General features: G+C 45.3%; 1 protein-coding gene across 1 annotated transcript; it reads left to right on the top strand.

The window, feature by feature from the left end:
* The first annotated feature begins 1,224 nt into the window (after window positions 1-1,224).
* On the top strand, window positions 1,225-19,134 carry SLC25A20 (solute carrier family 25 member 20). The gene is made up of 9 exons (XM_079963986.1): window positions 1,225-1,455; window positions 6,751-6,843; window positions 8,729-8,856; window positions 11,245-11,335; window positions 13,632-13,749; window positions 14,382-14,454; window positions 15,434-15,543; window positions 17,057-17,181; window positions 17,279-19,134. The coding sequence occupies exons 1-9, from the start codon at window positions 1,336-1,338 to the stop codon at window positions 17,339-17,341; spliced, it is 921 nt and encodes a 306-aa protein (XP_079820112.1). The 5' UTR covers window positions 1,225-1,335; the 3' UTR covers window positions 17,342-19,134.
* The last annotated feature ends 446 nt before the right edge of the window (window positions 19,135-19,580 follow it).

Genomic DNA, 19,580 nt, shown 5'->3' with positions numbered 1-19,580 from the left:
AGTGGGGACGCAAACCCAGTTCAACAGATTACGAGTCCACTGCTCACCACTACACCACACTGGCTCTCTGGTATACTTAATTGTATAACATTATTCTTGTTGATAAAACCCAATAAAAATAAATGCATGATCTTTTACACATCCTTTCAAACCCATGCATTTGGAAAGGGGCCCTAACCTGGGGCGAGGCGGGGGGGGGGAGAGAGAGAGAAAACCTGAACTACAGGACAAACTCTATCAATACAAGATGTAGCATTTTACATTGAAATGCTGGACAATCCTGTATTACAGAGGACAGGTGGCAATCGAAAGGTGGGATACATAAATGTAGTAATAATAATAATTTATTATTTCTACCCTGCCCATCTGGCTGGGTTCCAACAAAAAATCAAAACATCAGTCATAAAAAACTTCCCTAAACAGGGCTGTTGTAGTAGTAGTAAAGGTAGACAGACCCCTAACTGTTAGGTCCAGTTGCAGACAACTCTGGGGTTGCAGCATTCATCTCACTTTACTGGCCAGGGGAGCTGACATTTGTCCACAGAGAGTTTTTCCGGGTCATGTGGCCAGCATAACTAAGCCGCTTCTGGCGAACCAGAGTAGCGCATGGAAACGCCATTTACCTTCCTGCCGGAGCGGTACCTTTTCATCTACTTGCACTCTGATGTGCTTTCGAACTGCTAGGTTGGCAGGAGCAGGGACTAAGCAACGGGAGCTCACCCCGTCACGGGGATTCGAACCGCCGACCTTCTGATCGGCAAGCCCAAGAGGCTCTGTGGTAGTAGTAGTACAGTGGTACCTCGGGTTAAGTTCCAGAGGTCTGTTCTTAACCTGAAACTGTTCTTAACCTGAAGCACCACTTTAGCTAATGGGGCCTCCTGCTGCCGCAGCGCCGCCAGATCACGATTTCTGTTCTCATCCTGAAGCAAAGCTCTTAACCCAAGGCAATATTTCTGAGATAGCGGAGTCTGTAACCTGAAGCGTATGTAACCTGAAGCGTATGTAATTCTATGGCAATTCCACAAAATACAGAATCGGAACTGCCACAGGGATAAATGGGCGTTCAAAACAACGCCAGTAAGTGGGGTGGAGGGAAGTGCGCCTACTCTACATTTGCTATCTCTACTTTCAACTGCTGCTGCTGCTGCTGCTGCTGCTGTTGGCGACGGAAACCGAAACAGTTACGGCCTCTCTAGGCGCGCCGGAGGCTTCTCTCTGTGCTCTGAGTCCGGACGGGCTGCGGGAGGGAAAAGGAGGGTAAAGGTCGCTCGGAGTAGTTAAGCAAGAGGCAGGGCAGGACGGGGCAGGACAGGCGACCTCGCCTCCGGAGCAGCCATGGCGGAGAAGAAGAAGGGGCCCTCCCAGGCGCCCATCAGCCCCCTGAAGAACTTCTTCGCAGGCGGCTTCGGGGGCGTCTGCTTGGTCTTCGTGGGACACCCACTGGACACCATCAAGGTGAGGAGCGGGGCGAAGGAGAGGGACCGGGGACTACAAGCCCCAGGGCGCACCGCGCGGCTCGCGAGGGGGGGGAAAGAATCCCTCTGCCCTTGAACTACAAATCCCATCATCCCTCGCCGCTGGCCGTCCTGGATGGGAATGATGGGAGTTGTAGTCCATAAAATCATCTAGTGGTGCAAGTTTGAGAAAGGCTCGGATAGACTGGTCCATGGACTACCACCCCCGGTATTGCACCCCCACCCCAAGGATGAATGGCATTTCGAATGGCGCGGGCTCAAAAGAACTCCGGCTCCCGTCATGCATCGCGCGAAGCAATAGGGGGAAGACTTGGAAGCAACTCCCAGCATGCACTGCGGAGAAGTTTCGAACTTCGCTATTTCGCTCAGAGCGCCCTGCACTGATGCTACAGGGAGTTCTTAGGGGAGTGTCGGAAGTTGCAATGTGGTGGCTTTCGGGCTCGCCTCCTCTAAATGCAAAATTTATTTTTTAAATGTATGACAACTTTTTGTACCACCAATCAGTTCCTCTAAGCGGCTTACAAAACTCGTGCATTTAGTAACTAAAATGCAAAAGTACCTAAATAAAAAGTTGTGAAAGCAACATGGACAGTATGAGCTGCTGCTGCTGACGTTTCCTAAAGTTCATAAAGTGTAAGAAGAATAATGGAGCATTGCTGGTGTTGGGAACTGAAGTGGAAATGTTTGTGTTGCTGTACCCTTTGCAAGGGGGAGGGAAGATGCGTCTTGGCCTCTGCTAGGAGTGCCAACTTAATTACACGCAGGTAGGGCCTTGTCTACCTGCCAGTTGTAATTTTGCAAGCTGGTTATTTGTTATAGGGCGGGTGGCAACGTTGTGAAAGCCTGAGTCATAAAAAGCCATAAAAATGGCAACCAGTCAGTGGTAAGATCTCTGGTCCATATTCATAGTTAATTTTCTTCCTCCCTCATTTAGGCTGCAGTTTTCCCCCCAATGACCTGGGAGTAAGTTCCAATGAATTCATGGGCCCTTACTTCCTAGCAGATACAGCATGAGTTTTTATTGTGTGTTTTGTATTCTCATTTTGTATTTTTATGTTGTAATATTTGGATAAAGAGCGGTATACAGATTCAATAGATAATAATAATAATAATAATAATAATAATAATAATAATAATACTGCTGAACACTGCCACTCTGAACTGGCAACAGCAACACCAGAAGTTATGTAGTTGGGTTATACAGACTGATCTTGAAAACTGCTATCTATCTATACACACACACACACACACACACACTGAATCTGCTTCGTGTGTGGTTCTGTTTCTGTTCACATGGTTATGTGTTAGTGTGTACATAACTTTATGGCTGATCAATACAAATTAGTAAAAAATATCCAATGGCTCAACATAGCATTGCACTAGAGGTCTCTTAACCATGTAGCCTGGGTGCATGGGGCATATGGTGAAATTGCTTTGGGTCACAGAATCTTTCAGCTTGGTTCTCCTACTTATTTTCCAAACCATGGAAGTAGAACAAGATATACCTGTTCTCTGAAATGTGGTTATGGGTTATACTGTGGCCTGCCTTGGGAGGAGAAGCATTAGGGAGGCCAATCTTGATAAAGATATTTTTTGCCAGTCATTTTGCAAGCCCTTGGGATTTCTACACTAGAGGAGAATTTGGTATAGGGTACTGAATGCAGCATCTTCTAAGAATTTTAGTTTGCTTTTCTTTTCTTTTTTAAAGCAACGTTCTAACCCTTACAGCTGTGAAAATAGGTTTTGAAAGTATATGGGTAATGCTTGGTAAGATCACAGAAACTGGGAAAGGGCAGCTGAAGACTAATATTATGGGTGTGCAGGATTAAACCTGGAAATAAAGGTAAAGGGACCCCTGACTATTAGGTCCAGTCGTGGCCGACTCTGGGGTTGCGGCGCTCATCTCGCTTTATTGGCCAAGGGAGCTGGCGTACAGCTTCCGGGTCATGTGGCCAGCATGACTAAGCCGCTTCTGGCGAACCAGAGCAGTGCACGGAAACACCGTTTACCTTCCCGCCGGAGTGGTACCTATTTATCTACTTGCACTTTGACGTGCTTTCGAACTGCTAGGTTGGCAGGAGCAGGGACCGAGCAACGAGAGCTCACCCTGTCTCGGGGATTCGAACCGCCAACCTTCTGATCGGCAAGTCCTAGGCTCTGTGGTTTAACCCACAGCGCCACCTGCAACCCACAAACCTGGAGATACCCAGGTTTAAATCCCCATTCAGCCATACAACCTTGCTTAATTGTTGTGAAGATACAGTGGTGCCTCGCATGACGAAAAGAATCCGTTCCGCGAGTCTCTTCGTCATGCGTTTTTTTCGTCTTGCGAAGCAACCCTATTAGCGGCTTAGCGCTATTAGCGGCTTAGCGGCTTAGAAAAAGGGAGAAAAAAGCGAAAAAAATCACAAGACTCGCAAGATGTTTTCATCTTGCGAAGCAAGCCCATAGGGAAATTCGTCTTGCGAAGCGCCTCGAAAAACGGAAAACCCTTTCGTCTAGCGGGTTTTTCGTCTTGCGAGGCATTCGTCTTGCGGGGCACCACTGTACATGGATGGGGCAGGGAAGAAATGCATATACAGCCTTGAGGTCTCTAGAGGAGATAAATGTATGAGTGGTTAATAAGTAGGATTTTCAGGCTTTGTTCTCCATAGCTTCCCGGCGTCCTTCCCCATGACCTGTGTGTACAAAGCAAATGTGTGCAAATGGGTTTTTCCAGCTTATTTTTTAGTCCAGATTTGTGCTAACAGCACAATATTTCTTCTTGCATTGTCACTGTGCCTTCTCATCTACCAGTTTATAATGTTCTGTCTCTCCTCCTCGCAGGTTTGTAACCTAGATGAAACCTATTTAATCCTGTTTTTTATAGTCCCGTTTCCAATGTATCTTATGTCTTAATTGGATGAGTTGGAAGTTCTTGATCCTTGTGAAACCAAGGACAATGGACTTTGCCTTTGTATGCGTCCTCCTGCTAATCATTAGACCATGAGATTCTAGCATACTGTTTTAAACAGGGCAGATATCAAAAGGAGTGTGGAGGACTTGCCCTTTGTATGCTGGCTTGGTCACACACAGAATTGAGACGAATGTGATCAGTGGAGGAGTTCTTGTACCCCAGAACTTCCACAAACTGAACTGATACACTTCCCTAGCCCTGGCAAAATCAATAGTTTTAATACAAAGGAAGCTTCATTATACTGAATCAGACCATTGGTAGTAGGTTTCCAGGGTTTCTGGCACGAGTTTTTCTCTTTTTTTTCAAATAAATAAATAATTTTTTGTACATATAAAACATAATGATTTTAAACATTAAAATACCGAGTTCTTTCGAACCCTTTGACCACCTTCCCTCTGGCACTTTTCTGGCACAAGTTAATCTCCAGCCCTACCCAAAGATGCCAAGGATTAAACGTGGGGCCTTTTGCAATCAAAGCATTGAGCTGCAAGTCCTTTTGCTGAGAGCAGTGATCAATAGTAGCACTGGAATTTGCCCGACATAACCTCGTCAGGTGGGTGGCGGATGAGTCTCAGGAACCCCAGTGCGGTTGGCCAGTGAAAGTGTAAAACCTCAGCTCTTGTTTTCTCAAGCAGTTTTTCCTCTGGGGGGTTTCATTTATAATAATAATAATAATAATAATAATAATAATAATAATAATAATTTATTTGTACTCTGCCCATCTGGCTGGGTTTCCCCAGCCACTCTGGGTGGCTTCCACAGAGACCAAAAATACACTAAAATGTCACACATTAAAAACTTCCCTGAACAGGGCTGCCTTAAGATGTCTTCTGGATGTTAGGTAGTTGTTTATCGCTTTGACATCTGGTGGGAGGGCGTTCCACAGGGCGGATGCCACTACCGAGAAGGCCCTCTGCCTGGTTCCCTGTAGCTTTGCTTCTCGCAATGAGGGATCCGCCAGAAGGCCCTCGGCGCTGGACCTCAGTGTCCGGGCAGAACGATGGGGGTGGAGACGCTCCTTCAACAGACGGGTCAAATATTGCCAAAAGTACAGTCATCCCTCATATTACGGCCGCTTCAGGTTACGTGTTTTCGGGTTGCAGACCACGGGAAACCCGGAAGTACTGGAACGGGTTACTTCTGGGTTTTGCCGCATGCGCAGAAGCACCAAATTGTGCCTGTGCAGACGTGGCACTTGAAGATGCGAACGTTGTGGGTTGCGGACGTGGCTCCGCCCGAGGTTCCACTGTAGTCGGGCATTTTAATCAGCTAATTTCTTACAGTGGTTGCAAGGAACAGAAAGCATTGTGGGGATTCCAAAAACCAAGTTAAGGCAGCCTGGACAAGGATGTCAAGCTTGCCCATGACAACCTGAGGAAACTCAGCCAGATGGGCAGCGTATAAATAATAAAATTATTATTATCAGTGCTTTTTTTCCTTAAAAAATGTTTAGGGGTACTCTCATTTTCCTACTCATATTGAAATACTGCCCCTCAATGAGGCCAAACTTAGATTCACAAAATGTTTAGGGGTATGCGTACCCCCAGAAAAAAGCACTGATGATAATGATGAAGATGATTAACTTTGCTAGGTTCCTCAGCACTAACCCGCATCAGGTCAGGCTGGGAGACTCTGAACCTGCAGTGATTGGTGGTACATCAGTGGAAATCATAATCTGCCCTGATTACCCAGCATCAGGCATTCAAAGATGGCGCTCATCTTGACAGGAAACTGAGTGAGACAGATGGGAGTCCTAGAGAGGACTAGGTTCTCACTGAACATGGAGCCTGATTTGGTAGTGAACTGACTGCCCAAGTGAGCACAGCTGAGAGAGATCATCTCCTCCCAGCTCACCACCATAGGTCTCAGTAATACAGAGCATGTTAGCCGCCTCATCCAGAAATAAATCTACATGAATCCTTAATCTCCCAGGTCTGAGTTTCAGGAGATCCTGCCCTTAGGCTCTGGCCCAACCTTGACAGAGGAAGGCTGTTACTTTTGCTTATTTTGTACATTATCTCTGCAGCTCTTATTCGGCCATATAATTAGCTGAATGCCTGTCAGTCCCAATTTGTTAGGCCTGCCACCCCTCAATCCCATTACACAGCACTCTGTTTCATCAGGTAAGGGGTAGATTTGAAGACGGAAAACATGAGGGGCATGTGATGGGTTAGGAGAAAGGTGCCTGAGGGAATCAGAGCTTTGGGTGGCTGGCTAGCCGTCTCTATTAGAAACCAATTTCCTAATAAAAAGGGCCCAGTAATAAGAGAGAATGTTTGCATTCACTGCATTCCCTCCCCCTTTCAACTTGTTTTGCAGGTCAGGCTACAGACTCAACCGAAACCTTTGCCTGGGCAGCCTGCACTCTACTCTGGGACCTTTGACTGCTTCAGAAAGACTCTCGTCGCCGAGGTATTGTGTCAGTTCAGTTGTGATGCCTGTCAGAAACATCACTTGCTTCTCCAAATCAAATTGTGTCAGAATGATGTCTTGCTGAAGATGGAGAGCTTCTTGGGTTATCAGACCAAATGACTCATGCTCAAGTGACTCAGTGGGAAATTATTTTTGACAGGAGAACTAGTTAGCTATACTGTAAAGGTAAAAGGTAATTGTCCAACTCCTAAGCACATATAATTGTGAAGATGTGATACCTGACATTTTGGGGCTGGTTTGCACTTCATGATAAGGTTTATTGTGTTGTGCCCAAACCATAGTGACCCTTAGGCTCCTCCCTGCTCCCCTTGTCTTCTGTGACTGGAACAAAGATTTTGCTCTTGGTAAAATAAAACTTCCCCTTTTTGTCCAAACGGGGGATCATGGATTATGCTAACTCTGGCTTGATTAAACCAACCAGCTTCATAACCTATGGATTTGGCTTGTTTTGAAACTGTAGTGTCCATCTACAATCCCAGGTTCGGCTGGAATGGGAAGTAATGGCTTACTAAAAGTGAAATTAAATGCTCCTGAATATTTCTTTCCAGCAACACAGAAGGTGGAAGGAGGAGTGCAGAAATCTAAAGCTCACTGCAGCTGGTGCACATCATGATAAACTATGGTTTATTTGATGTGTGAATATGGTTGCTACATTCAACACATGTACAATCTGTGTACACATAATGGTTTTTCTGTAGCTATGCATGGTTTTTTATGTGTAATTTATACAAGTGCTTTTAGGGGCTTTCTGGATGGTACCCCATTCCTTTACCTTGAAGAAAGTAGGGAATTACATTACTGTGTTGTTATTAATTATAGTTCTGAAATCTATGAACGTGTCCAGAGGAGGGCAACCAAAATGGTCAAAGGCCTGGAAACGATGCCTTATGAGGAACGGCTAAGGGAGCTGGGCATGTTTAGCCTGGAGAAGAGGAGGTTAAGGGGTGATATGATAGCCATGTTCAAATATATAAAAGCATGTCACATAGAGGAGGGAGAAAGGTTGTTTTCTGCTGCTCCAGAGAAGCGGACACGGAGCAATGGTTCCAAACTACAAGAAAGAAGATTCCACCTAAACATTAGGAAGAACTTCCTGACAGTAAGAGCTGTTCGACAGTGGAATTTGCTGCCAAGGAGTGTGGTGGAGTCTCCTTCTTTGGAGGTCTTTAAGCAGAGGCTTGACAACCATATGTCAGGAGTGCTCTGATGGTGTTTCCTGCTTGGCAGGGGGTTGGACTCGATGGCCCTTGTGGTCTCTTCCAACTCTATGATTCTATGATTCTATGATTCTATAGCTCCATGCTCTACTTCCTCCTCTCCCCTCTTCCAGTTTCTGCAGCAAATTTCCCCTTCTTTTCCCCTGTCCTCTTTAACAGTGGTTGAATGTTACATCTGCACCACCTCTAGCCGTGGTTAATGCCAACTAGATTCCCTCTTAATCTGTTTCAAATCCTTGTTAAGATGGGAATGCCAAGTTCTGATTAAGACTGGGAATGGGAGAAGTTGTTTCTGCCAAACCTTGTTCTTAGGTCACCATTGTGATTTGTCTGAGTGAAAGGAACCACCACCCCTGGCTCAGATATAGTGCAGTTTGTTCAGCCCAGGACAAAGCGGATGCAATCGGCTCATGCATGATAAACCATGGTTTATGTCTTACCATGATGTGTGGACAGAACCTCTGACGCATTTCTTAAGAAAGTACAGCTGCAGATGAATTTGGCTTCTCTTCTTCCTCACAATAACCCAGCAGCTACTTGTGCTATCTTGAATAGGGTCTGCCGCTGATATCCAATGGTGAAATAGCATCCCCTGTGAAGCGCTGCAGAAAAGCTAAAGTAATCCACTGCCTTGCTGTGTCTTGCAGGGAGTCCGTGGTTTGTACAAAGGGATGGCAGCTCCAATTGTTGGTGTGACCCCCATGTTTGCTGTGTGTTTCTTTGGATTTGGCTTGGGGAAAAAACTCCAGCAGAGGACACCCGATGACGTTCTGACGTGAGTGACTTCCGATAATCTAGCAACAGGCTGTCAAGGCATTCCAGGCTACTGTGATGTATAAAATTGCACATTCCGGCAATGCAGCCAAGAACCGTGTTATTTTTTCCCTCCCCGTTATAAATATACATAGGGGCTTTTTTTGCGAAATGAATAAATCTGGCAAGCTTTAAGGCTCCTGGAAGCGTGGGATTGATTGCACCGGCTGAAAACAGACACTGTGTGGGCTGTTGCTGCATAGTTTCCTTCCCAGGCAAAACTTGCATCTATTTAGGAAGGATTATATTTTAGAATAGTGTGGTGTGTGTTACATAATGGCAGGCTCGTAACACCTCCTCGTAATAGTGGGCCTGAGCACATAAACCCTATTTATATGCCGAGACGACTGTTTCACTGAGCCTACACTTGGTGATGTACATAACCCAACCTTCCCACGACGTACACATCTTTCTGGTATGCCCTCAGTTCTCCAAATAGCTAAGTGCATCCGGATCATGCTGGATTCCCAGAATTTGTCTCGTACCTCAGCTCTTTGCAGACTTACGTAAGAACAGCCCTGCTAAATTAGGCCCACCTGGTCCAGCACCTGTTTCCCACCGTGGTCTGTCAGATGGCCATGGGAAACCCACAAGCAGGATGTGAGGGCAGTTGCCCTCCCCTATAGTTGTTACCCAACGACTGGTCTTCTGAAACAGGATCCTTTGACTCTAGAGGTAACATCATGACTTGTAGCCATTGGTAAATTTTCTCCTCCATGAGTTTGTCCAATCCAGGGGTGGGGAACCTTTTGGGCCTGGTGGGCCAGATCTTTTATCTCTCCCTGCTTCCCATAGGCCAGCTTTAACAGCTGGGTGCAGCCGCCCACCTATTAATCCTCTGGTGTCATGATGATATCAGGTGATAGATAGGCAGGAGGTTCTAGCCTTCTGGGGAGCCAGTGTGGTGTTGTGGTTAAGAGCGGTAGTCTCGTAATCTGGTGAACTGGGTTCGCGTCTCCGCTCCTCCACATGCAGCTGCTGGGTGACCTTGGGCCAGCCACACTTCTCTGAAGTCTCTCAGCCCCACTCACCTCCCAGAGTGTTTGTTGTGGGGGAGGAAGGGAAAGGAGATTGTTAGCCGCTTTGAGACTCCTTAGGGTAGTGATAAAGCGGGATATCAAATCCAAACTCTTCTTCTTCTTCATAGTGGATTCACAGGGGTGGGGGAAAGAGGTCTCCTTCGCCAGCACATTCCCTGCAGGACTGAACCCCAACCTAATAATAATAATAATAATAATAATAATTTATTTATACCCCACCCATATTTATTTATACCCCGCTTCAGGTTATGGACTCCACTAATCCTGAAATAGTACCTCAGGTTAAGAACTTTGCTTCATGATGAGAACAGAAATCATACGGCGGTGCAGCAGCAGCGGAAGGCCCCATTAGCTAAAGCGGTGCTTCAGGTTAAGAACAGTTTCAGGTTAAGAACGGACCTCCAGAATGAATTAAGTTCTTAACCTGAGGTACCACTGTATGTGATCTGGAGAGAGAAGATGTGACCGTGATAGAGTCCCAAGGGCTGGGCTGAGGCCTGCATGAGGCTTGCGGCTCCCCCACCCCTGCGGTAAAGTGGGGGCATATGCAAATATTGTTCCAAATTTGTAGCGATCTATCTGAATCTGCTGCTACTGTGGTTCTGTAATGACTGCTCATGCTGCCTTTATATTTTTAATTGGCTTTTGTTATTTTTTAAAAATTGTTGTTAGCTGCTCTGAGGTACTTTCTGAAGCACCTGGTGAGATGTAAATTGGGGGGGGGGGGAATAAAGACGACGAAATTATCATTTAATTGCATGATTACATTTTGCTCAGAACGTTAGTTTTCTTGGCACATAATTGGAATTTTTAACGTTGACAGGGAACAGCCCTGATAATATGCACAGGTATTTTTAATAGTTGGCTGGCATTTTTAGTTCTTTTGTTCTGGAAATGGAAGGGGCTTTGAAAGAACAGAGTCTAAAATGCCGCGTTGCTGAGCAGTTGTTGATTTAATACGGTGGCATGGCAAGGCCTAGTAAGGACTCAAGAACCCTACGGGTGGCTGACCAGTGGCCAAGCAGATGTCTCTGGGACTCACACAAGCAGGAGATGAGCACGATAGCCCTCTCCCACTTCTGACCCTCAGCAACTAATATTCAGAGGCATACTGACGCTGATCCTGGAGGTTAGATATAGCCATCATGACCAGTAGCCTGATAAATGAATTTATTAGCCTTTACCCCCATGAACTGGTCTAATTCACTTTAAAAAACCATCCATGTCGGGAGTCATCACTACATCTCTCCCTGACTCTGTATTTAGGAAAATGCAAATCCCGTGATTAATGTCCTTTCATCCCTATGCAGATATCCCCAGCTTTTTGCTGCAGGCATGCTTTCTGGGGTGTTCACCACCGTAATCATGGCTCCGGGAGAGAGAATCAAGTGCCTTTTACAGGTAAGAGGGGCTTCAGGAAGCCACACAACCTTTCCAGGAAGCTTGTCTGGCCATTGCACCCTAGCAAAAGCTTTGCATCCTTATATTTCCTTCTTATCACTGGGTGTCCTCCTCTAGCCTGCAGTCTGAAGTTAGCAGGACACCATGCAACTATAAAGTTTTCTAAATGTTTTGGATGTCCCCCAGTCCACTTGGCTAATCATATGAGTTTGTGTGTGTGTGTGTGTGTGTGTGTGTGTGTGTGTGTGTGTGTGTGTAAAAAGACATATGTGCAGAAGTGTGTATAGATCATAGCTGTCAACTTACAGATTTGAAAATAAGGGACCAGCAGCCTTGAAAATAAGGGACCAGCAGCCAAAATAATGGACCTGCAGCCTCACCTGTTCCAGGCACTCCAGTCTGGTCAAACTCATGCTGGGTAGCTTCGAGAACACTGTCCAACCAACTTTGTAACCAGAGGTTCAACTGAATAGAATCTGAATCACATGCACCACAAGGCCTATGCAGCCTCAACTTAAGATGGCTCCCCGGCCTGGCTTTGCACTGCAAAGTTTGCAGCAGCACATGCAACAAAATGGCGTCCAGCATTCAAAACCCCCCTCAGCTTGCATTAACTAGCCACACACAAGGCATGCAAGCTCCACCACCCAGTTGTTCTTAGACTTCTTATTGGGTGAGCAACACAGTTGGAGCCTCCCTCCTCCCTGGCCGGCAGGGAGGGAGGGAGAGGAGCTGCTTCCTTTGAAATTTAAGGAACATCATTTAAGGGATATTTAAGGGACATCCATCAATAAGGGACAGCAATAAGGGACATGGCACTGGAATAAGGGACTGTCCCTTCAAATAAGGGACACTTGACAGCTATGGTATAGATATGAATGAGAGAGGATGCTAAAATTGCCAGGAAACTATGCTCTTCCTCTAACTATTAACCGTTGGCACATCAGAGTCCCACCAGCAATGTTTTCTTAATGATACAAGTGGGGTGCAGTGACGAGTGCAGGAGCAGGAGGAGAGCAATGGGTGGAACAGAGGTCCAGTCATCTGGCCAGAGGCTTCTGCATCCTGCAGTAGCTTGCAGGAGGTTCCTAGCATGTTTACGCTGAACTGGTTAGGACAGTGTTCTCCCAATAGGGTTGACGGGCCCGCTATAATATTTGCAAGGGTCCTATACCTACTGCTGTCCTATTTGACACTGATACGTAATTCTCTCCTTGGTCCTCAGGCTTCAGCTTTGGCCTGTGGCCTTTCTTAAAGATGCAACCTGCCTCTGTGTCAATGACAGTGCTTTTTCAACCTTATTACAGCCCCCTTCCCCCCTGCTGCAGTTCCTCACAGTGAAATGATCTTACATCTGAACTCTCTTCTCGGAGAGGCAACAGTCAGGGGCCTGTGGTACACCCTGACACTTTCCTGGCTGTCAAGTAACTCTCTCCAGAGGATTTCTGATGGGCCCTATCTTGTAAACCAGAATAGTCTCTTCCCCTTTCCCCAAGATCAGTTTCCCTGGATCAGGGAGGGAAATGGGGGTAGCTCACACCAGACATATCTGCTCTTGGCTTCCCAAGAGCCTTGGACCTCCAGACCTTATTGCAAGCTCCCCATAGTAACACGCCTGTTATCCAGCCCGTGGTTATCTGAACATATTGAATGTGCAGGTTCATTTCTCATTCCCCATATAAACAGCCTGCCTGTCTATTTCCAAGTATACATCCGTTTACAGCTTGACTACCCCCCAAGGCGAAGTCACTAAATGTTGCATTTGATTACTGTTATGAATGATACTCTTCACAGAAGTTTTTGCAGGCTCTTTTTGGACTAGGTAAGGAAATTAGATGTTAAAGAGCTGGAAGGGGAAGAAGGATACAGGCAGAGCAGCTGATAGTTTGTTCAATTTCAATTTGAGTGTGAATTTTTGAACAGAATGTTCACACCAGGCTTGCAGAAGTGACTCGTTAATTTGAGCAAGCTAAAATGAAGAGCGACCACAAGAAGTTTTGAAGTTGATTTTCATTCTGACTTTGTCTTATCCTTCCCGTTTGTGTATTTTTATGCAATTGTGATGGCCTATGGAACAAATATATGCAATAAATATTTACCGTATTTCAAGTGGATTTCAGTTTCCGCCACTTTGGTGCGCAATCATCACTTGACATCCTGCGTCTCACATCTCACAGTCGACTTCTGAGGAAGGAATCAAATTTGCAGAGCTGCCTTTCAGGAGTTCTAGATTTAGGGGCATTTGTACAACCGTGTAGTTATAGCTGATGAGAAAACCGTTCTTTAATTCCCTTAGATCCAGGCAGCCTCTGGTGAAATTAAATATGGAGGCCCTTTGGACTGTGCCAAACAGCTTTATCGCGAGGCTGGCATTCGAGGTGTTTACAAAGGAACGGTGCTCACCCTCATGAGAGGTAATTGCTGGTCAAGTGCCCCTAAAGCCCTGTTTGTGGAATGTTGTAAATGTTATTTTTTTCTTAAAGTTTTGTTAAAATAACAATAAAAGTAGCTGGATTGTTAAAGGGGGAGAGGGGAGGTTGGCACCGAATGGCTCCTTTTGTAAATAATAATAATAATAATAATAATAATAATAATAATAATAATAGATTATTTATACCCGCCCATCTGGCTGAGTTTCCCCAGCCACTCTGGGCAGCTTCCAATCAAGTGTTAAAAACAATGCAGCATTAAATATTAAAAACTTCCCTGAAGTTTTCAGCTATCTTTTAAAAATAAGATGGCTGCTTATTTCCTTGGCATCTAATAGGAGGGCGTTCCACAGGGTGGGCGCCACTATCGAGAAGGCCCTCTGTCTGGTTTATAATCTGATTTATAATCACAGATGATATTGTCTTTCCATCCTCTCCCCACCCCTTCTCCCCAGCTCTGCCCCTGTCTCAATCAAGGAGTCAAGCCCACTTTGTTCTGCTTTGGGGCCTGGTGGAATGTTCTGTGCCATTTCCTTCCTTGCAGAACGTTCCTTGCAAGTCAGGCCCCGGTTGCGCCTCTGGTTTCTCTAAGTCTGAATTTGCGTTTGTTTTACCAGATGTTCCAGCCAGTGGGATGTACTTCATGACCTATGAGTGGCTTAAACATATTTTGACACCTGAAGGGCAAAGGTGAGTAAAACCCTACTTTTCCCACCAGTACATCTAAGAAATTCTTCCTGCTGCTGAGTAAGGATAATCTTCTGTGCTTAGTTATCAAAAACACCAGTGACAAGTGTGTCCAAGGAAATAATCAAAATACTTGGTTATGTGTTCCTTAGTTTTGTTGCATTTGTTTACAGGAAAGCCATTTTTTTTAAAAATGCCCTACTACTAATAAGAAGATTACATTTCTATAAAGGATTTGAAGTGATCAAAGCCCTTAACATGTTCTGTTACAGTAAACTTTACTGTAAAGTAAGCCTAAGTGGCTTCATCGTCGTATGTGCCTTATAGCATGACACAGGGGCAGAGTGCAGGAATCCACATCATAATTATGACAGAACGTCTTTCTCTGACCTGAGTTGTAGCAGGAAAGTTTCCCTTTTTTCAGCGCACTGCAGGAACTCAACAACAAAAGCAGCTTGCTGGGTGGAGCACAGCTGTGATACTACAGGGGGTGAGGTAGTGGGAAGCCTGGTATGATACAGGTGCACCAACGGAGAAGTCCAAATTGGCCCTACTGGTGCCCTTGCACTGTGCCAACCTCCCCGCCGCCTGTCCCCTCTGCCTTGGTGTCTGTTGCATTTCTGGTCCCAAGAAGTTGTGATCTTCATAAATAGGAACTGAAAAGAAAAGCAAGTCTTGTGGCACCCTGAAGTCTACGGTTTGCACTTTCATGGGTTACAGATATGTGAAATGTTGCCCTCGGAATGCAAAAATATAGAACAACCACCACCCTGTAAACAATAGTGTCAAATAATGATAAAATGCAAAAAAAAAGAAAGAAAAAAAAAAAGCATGGTCTGTGCCAATGCAGATAAAGCTTAAATTTATGCAGAATGAGCACCTTGTGACCATTCACAACAGAAGTACCGTAATTGGCGATGGAGGACACTGAAGAAAGTCTCTCTCTCTCTTTCTCCCTCCCTCTTTTTAATCTTCTCTGCAGTGTCCGTGACCTCAGTGTACCCAGGATTCTGTTTGCAGGTGGCATGGCAGGGATTTTTAACTGGGCTGTCGCGATCCCTCCAGATGTGTTGAAGTCTCGTTTCCAGACGGGTGAGTCAGCTTGGTCTCTAACCTAAAGGTGGGCTCTTGGGAGATTGCTGTATTTGTCTTCTGTTACCTTTTGAAATGCATGATTCAAAGAGATCTAGCCCTTCCCCCTGTCAGAATTGTTTTTGGCAGGTGGCTGCCTGAGAATGAAGCAGGGAAACCAAATTGGAACAATGAGCGCTCAGTAAAATTGTGTGCATCTTGAGTGACTCATTGCTAATTTCACCTTAGAGTAATTAGAGAAAACATGGAGGTGTGGCTAACACTATCCATGGCTCTCCCCACCCTGAGTTCCACAATATTCTTAGGATAAGAATGCACATTGAAGGATTAGCTCTTTCAGGTTTCATTTGCACATTGTCTTCTTCAGTGAGTTCCTCTGGGCATCATTTCTGGGCAACAGCCCGTGCCACACTCCCTGGTTTAATCCGGAGCTTGATGAGACATTTGCATCTTTCTTCGCTGTGCAATGACTGCCCTTTCCCATTGTGGCCATTGAGTTGCTAGTGCGGCACAAATTCTCACTTTTCTCCCCTCCTAATTGTTGGCTTTGTAGCTGCAACTCTATTCACTATGGGAATTGGAACCAAAATGGGGTATGGTCCCATTTTGCAGCCTCCTTGAGGCTTTCTATTAAGTTTTTTTCCAGAGGAAACTTGGTGCTGGCTTTCTGGTGAGGCAAATAGCTGCTTGCCTGGTCAGCTGTGGTGAATATAACTGCCTGCAAAAAAAGAGCAGGGATCCAAAGAGAGGGGAACCTGTGGCACTTTGGGGACTACAGCTCCCATCAGCCCCAGCCAGTGTGGTTTCTGGGGGTTGTAGTGCTGCATCATGCAAGTTTCCCCATCCCTGTCTGATAAAGGAAGTTGGTATTTTCAGGCCATTGGTATGCCTCTAATGATTTCTCATCAGATTGGGTTAGTCAGTGGGACAGGTGGGAAGTGGGCCAGAACGTTCCTGGACTCCTTTGTAAAGCTGGTTCAGCATCTTCACCACAGCCATGCTTTGCCTTCTCAACAAACCATTCAGATAAGTTCTGAAAGTTTTGCCTGCCTGAGCATCTCTGTCACAGTGTGGCTTGTACAGTGGATCTGGCAAGTTACTCGCATTTGAGTGAGTGGCAAGTGGTTCATTTCAAGGCTGATTTCAAGGAACATCTCCCTTTCCCCACCCCACAAGGCAGGGACATTGTCGCTCGCATCACGGTCTCTAACTAAAGATGGGAACCTGTAGATGTTGAGGTGTTGCTGGATTACAGCTTCCATTATTCCTGGCCGTGCTGGAGGAGCCAGGTTCCCTAACCCTCAACTCCGTGCAGTACTTATCACTGCAGAAAATGTGCTCCCACAGCAGTAGTTATCATTTGAGGGTGTGCAGAAAGGAGGGAGAGTGATTGCTGGGCAAACAGGGAGGAAGGTGGAGCACAAGGCTGCATTAGCAGGCCAGGGCTTCTCAGTGACTGGGGCTCATGAGATGACTTAAACCATAACTTGCATGCTTTTACCTTTCTCAACAGCTCCTCCGGGCAAGTATCCCAATGGCTTCAGAGACGTTTTGCGGGAGCTGATTCGAGAGGAAGGAGTGGCGTCACTGTACAAGGGATTTACCGCTGTGATGATCAGGGCTTTCCCAGCCAACGCAGTAAGTGAACAGTGGGCTCATCGACAGATGGTAGATTTTTTTTAAAGCCCTGTTTCCATTTGGATCATTTCATTCTTTTCTGTGTGTTTTCTTCCAGGCCTGCTTCCTTGGTTTTGAAGTCGCCATGAAGTTCCTTAACTGGCTCGCCCCAAGTCTGTGAAGACCGGAAGGACATGTTCCTAAGGGATCCTGAGGACAAGAGGAAGGAGGCAATTGCATTAGAGAAGCAAAATGGAAGCAAAATAAGCTGTATAAATGACTTATTTTTTAATAACCGGTTTTTGCCTTACTTGCTACCTCTGGAGGAGGCTGATTGCCATTCGGAATCTCAAGCCAATTCTCCTCCCCGTTGGGAGTTTGAGATGCATACCTGCCTTCTGAACCCAAAATTACCATAGGGGTAAAGCTGCTCGTAGAAAACCTTACTGCTATTAATAGGTGTCAAATTTCTTCTTTGCCTCTTTTGGAAATAAAGAAGGAATATTTTAAGTTCCCATTTTTTAATCTTAGTAAAGAACTGCATGGATGGTGGCGATAGTACCAGGTGGAGGGTGGGGTTGGAGATCTAGCCACTGTGCATTTAATTCTCAGGATAAACTCCACACTTAAGTGCATGCAATCATGTAAGAAGATTGTTTAGCTTTGGTTGCAGACACTACACAGACTGCCACTAAAGTTCCTGTGCAAGCAGCATGGAAATGAATGAGACTTGCACATGAACACAGATGTTACTTCAGCAGTCCCAGAAACTTCAGTGGGGCTTGTGCATTACTCAGTCATGGCAGGTACTGGTTTTAAGTCTCTTGTTTGTTACCTTGAGGTGTATGACCCACACTGTGGCGCGGCATGCTGGTTTGAACTAGTTCACACACTGACAGCTCAAGAACTGGATGCAACAGATATAAAATTAACAGAGCTTCAGAATCTTGTATTAATGTCTAATAAACTCAAACTGATAAATTACAGGTATAAGGGAGTAATCTCCAGGTTTCTTCAGAGATCCTGTCACAGTTGGTTAGAAAGTGCAGTCAGCACAGAAACACAGGTGTTTCAAGCCCCCTTTCCCCCTAAAATACTCTTTCAATAGGTGCTTTCTGGTAACCGGTGATACCAGCTTCACAAGTGCCAACCTCATGGTTATATCTGAGGTGCCAAATGATGAATTCTGGTACATATGGTACCTGTGCTTGTATTGTGGTGGTTTCAAAGTCAAGAGAGGTTTTAAAACTGGAAGTTGAAAGAGCCTGAAATAGGACAACTTCGGAGTGACTGTTTCCACTGCCGTTTTTCCTGAAGAGGACTTTACTGCATGCCTGGTGTATTTTAGCTGAAGCATGCTCAGGCAGTAAAGGCAAGACTATTGATCTGTAAAGTGTTTCAGTGGGATAAAATTATCCTGTTCAGGAGTCTCAGCCAGAATTTGGTCTTGGTGTTCTTGTTTACTTTCCGTTTTGGAGTTACTACACCATCGGCAGAGACTTGTCTTCCTTTTCATAGACATCAGCCAGGCTATTTTAAAAATAGCCTCTGCCATCATGAGAGCCAGAGTCTTGCTCTAAGGGCTGAGATTCTTTTGGAATGCAAATCCTATACTAGCTTCTCCAGGGAACCCCAAAAGGCTGGTCGTGTTCTCTTGATGTATAGTTTTGTATTTGCTGCTGTCTGTGAGAATCTGTTGTTAAACACACAAATTGAACTTTAACTCTGCTGGGACTGAAGGTCTCCCTCAGGACAGTTGAGATCCTGCTTTAACTAAAAATTGGCTGTCTGGCTGTCAGTCGTTCTGCTCATTTCTCACTGTGTCTTGTATATTTGAGGCATTCCAAAGAGAAATCCTCTCTCTGGAATATACTCCTCTACCAAAGTAAGATAATTAAGCCTGCACAAACTGCCTATGAGCTTTTGAAAAAGTAACTGCTCCCTTAAAAAAATAAAGATCATGTGTATAGTTTCCTGATGGTGGTTTCATCTCTTGTAAAACATTAATAAATTACTTCATGATGCCCATCATTAACACATTAAGCTGGTCGTTTCCATCCTATCTAAGACAAAGGATTGCTTTCCTTTGCAGTATATTGCATCATTCAGTGCTTAGGTCATTTGGTTAAATATTAGTAATTCATTGTCCCCGGAACAGTACTTTTTGGGGAGTGGGGGCTTTAAGGGGCTAGTTTTCTCAGAACATTTGCAAAACGCAACCCCTCTTCAGGGTTGCTAGTCCTTGAACCAGCCTTACTAATTAAAACAATACATGGCTATCTGTTGTGAATGGTTTAGCTGAGATTCCTGCCTTGCAAGGGGGTTGGACTAGATAACCCTTGGGTCCCTTCCAACTCTACCATTCTATGATTTTGTGCCCTGCTGCATCAAACCAAAGCTCCAACTAAATCAGGCTTCAG

The sequence above is a fragment of the Podarcis cretensis genome (assembly GCF_951804945.1).
Source record: "Podarcis cretensis genome assembly, chromosome: 2".
Lineage (NCBI taxonomy): Eukaryota > Metazoa > Chordata > Lepidosauria > Squamata > Lacertidae > Podarcis > Podarcis cretensis.
The sequence above is the reverse complement of the archived record's forward strand: the minus strand, read 5'-3'. Positions and strand labels throughout refer to the sequence as shown.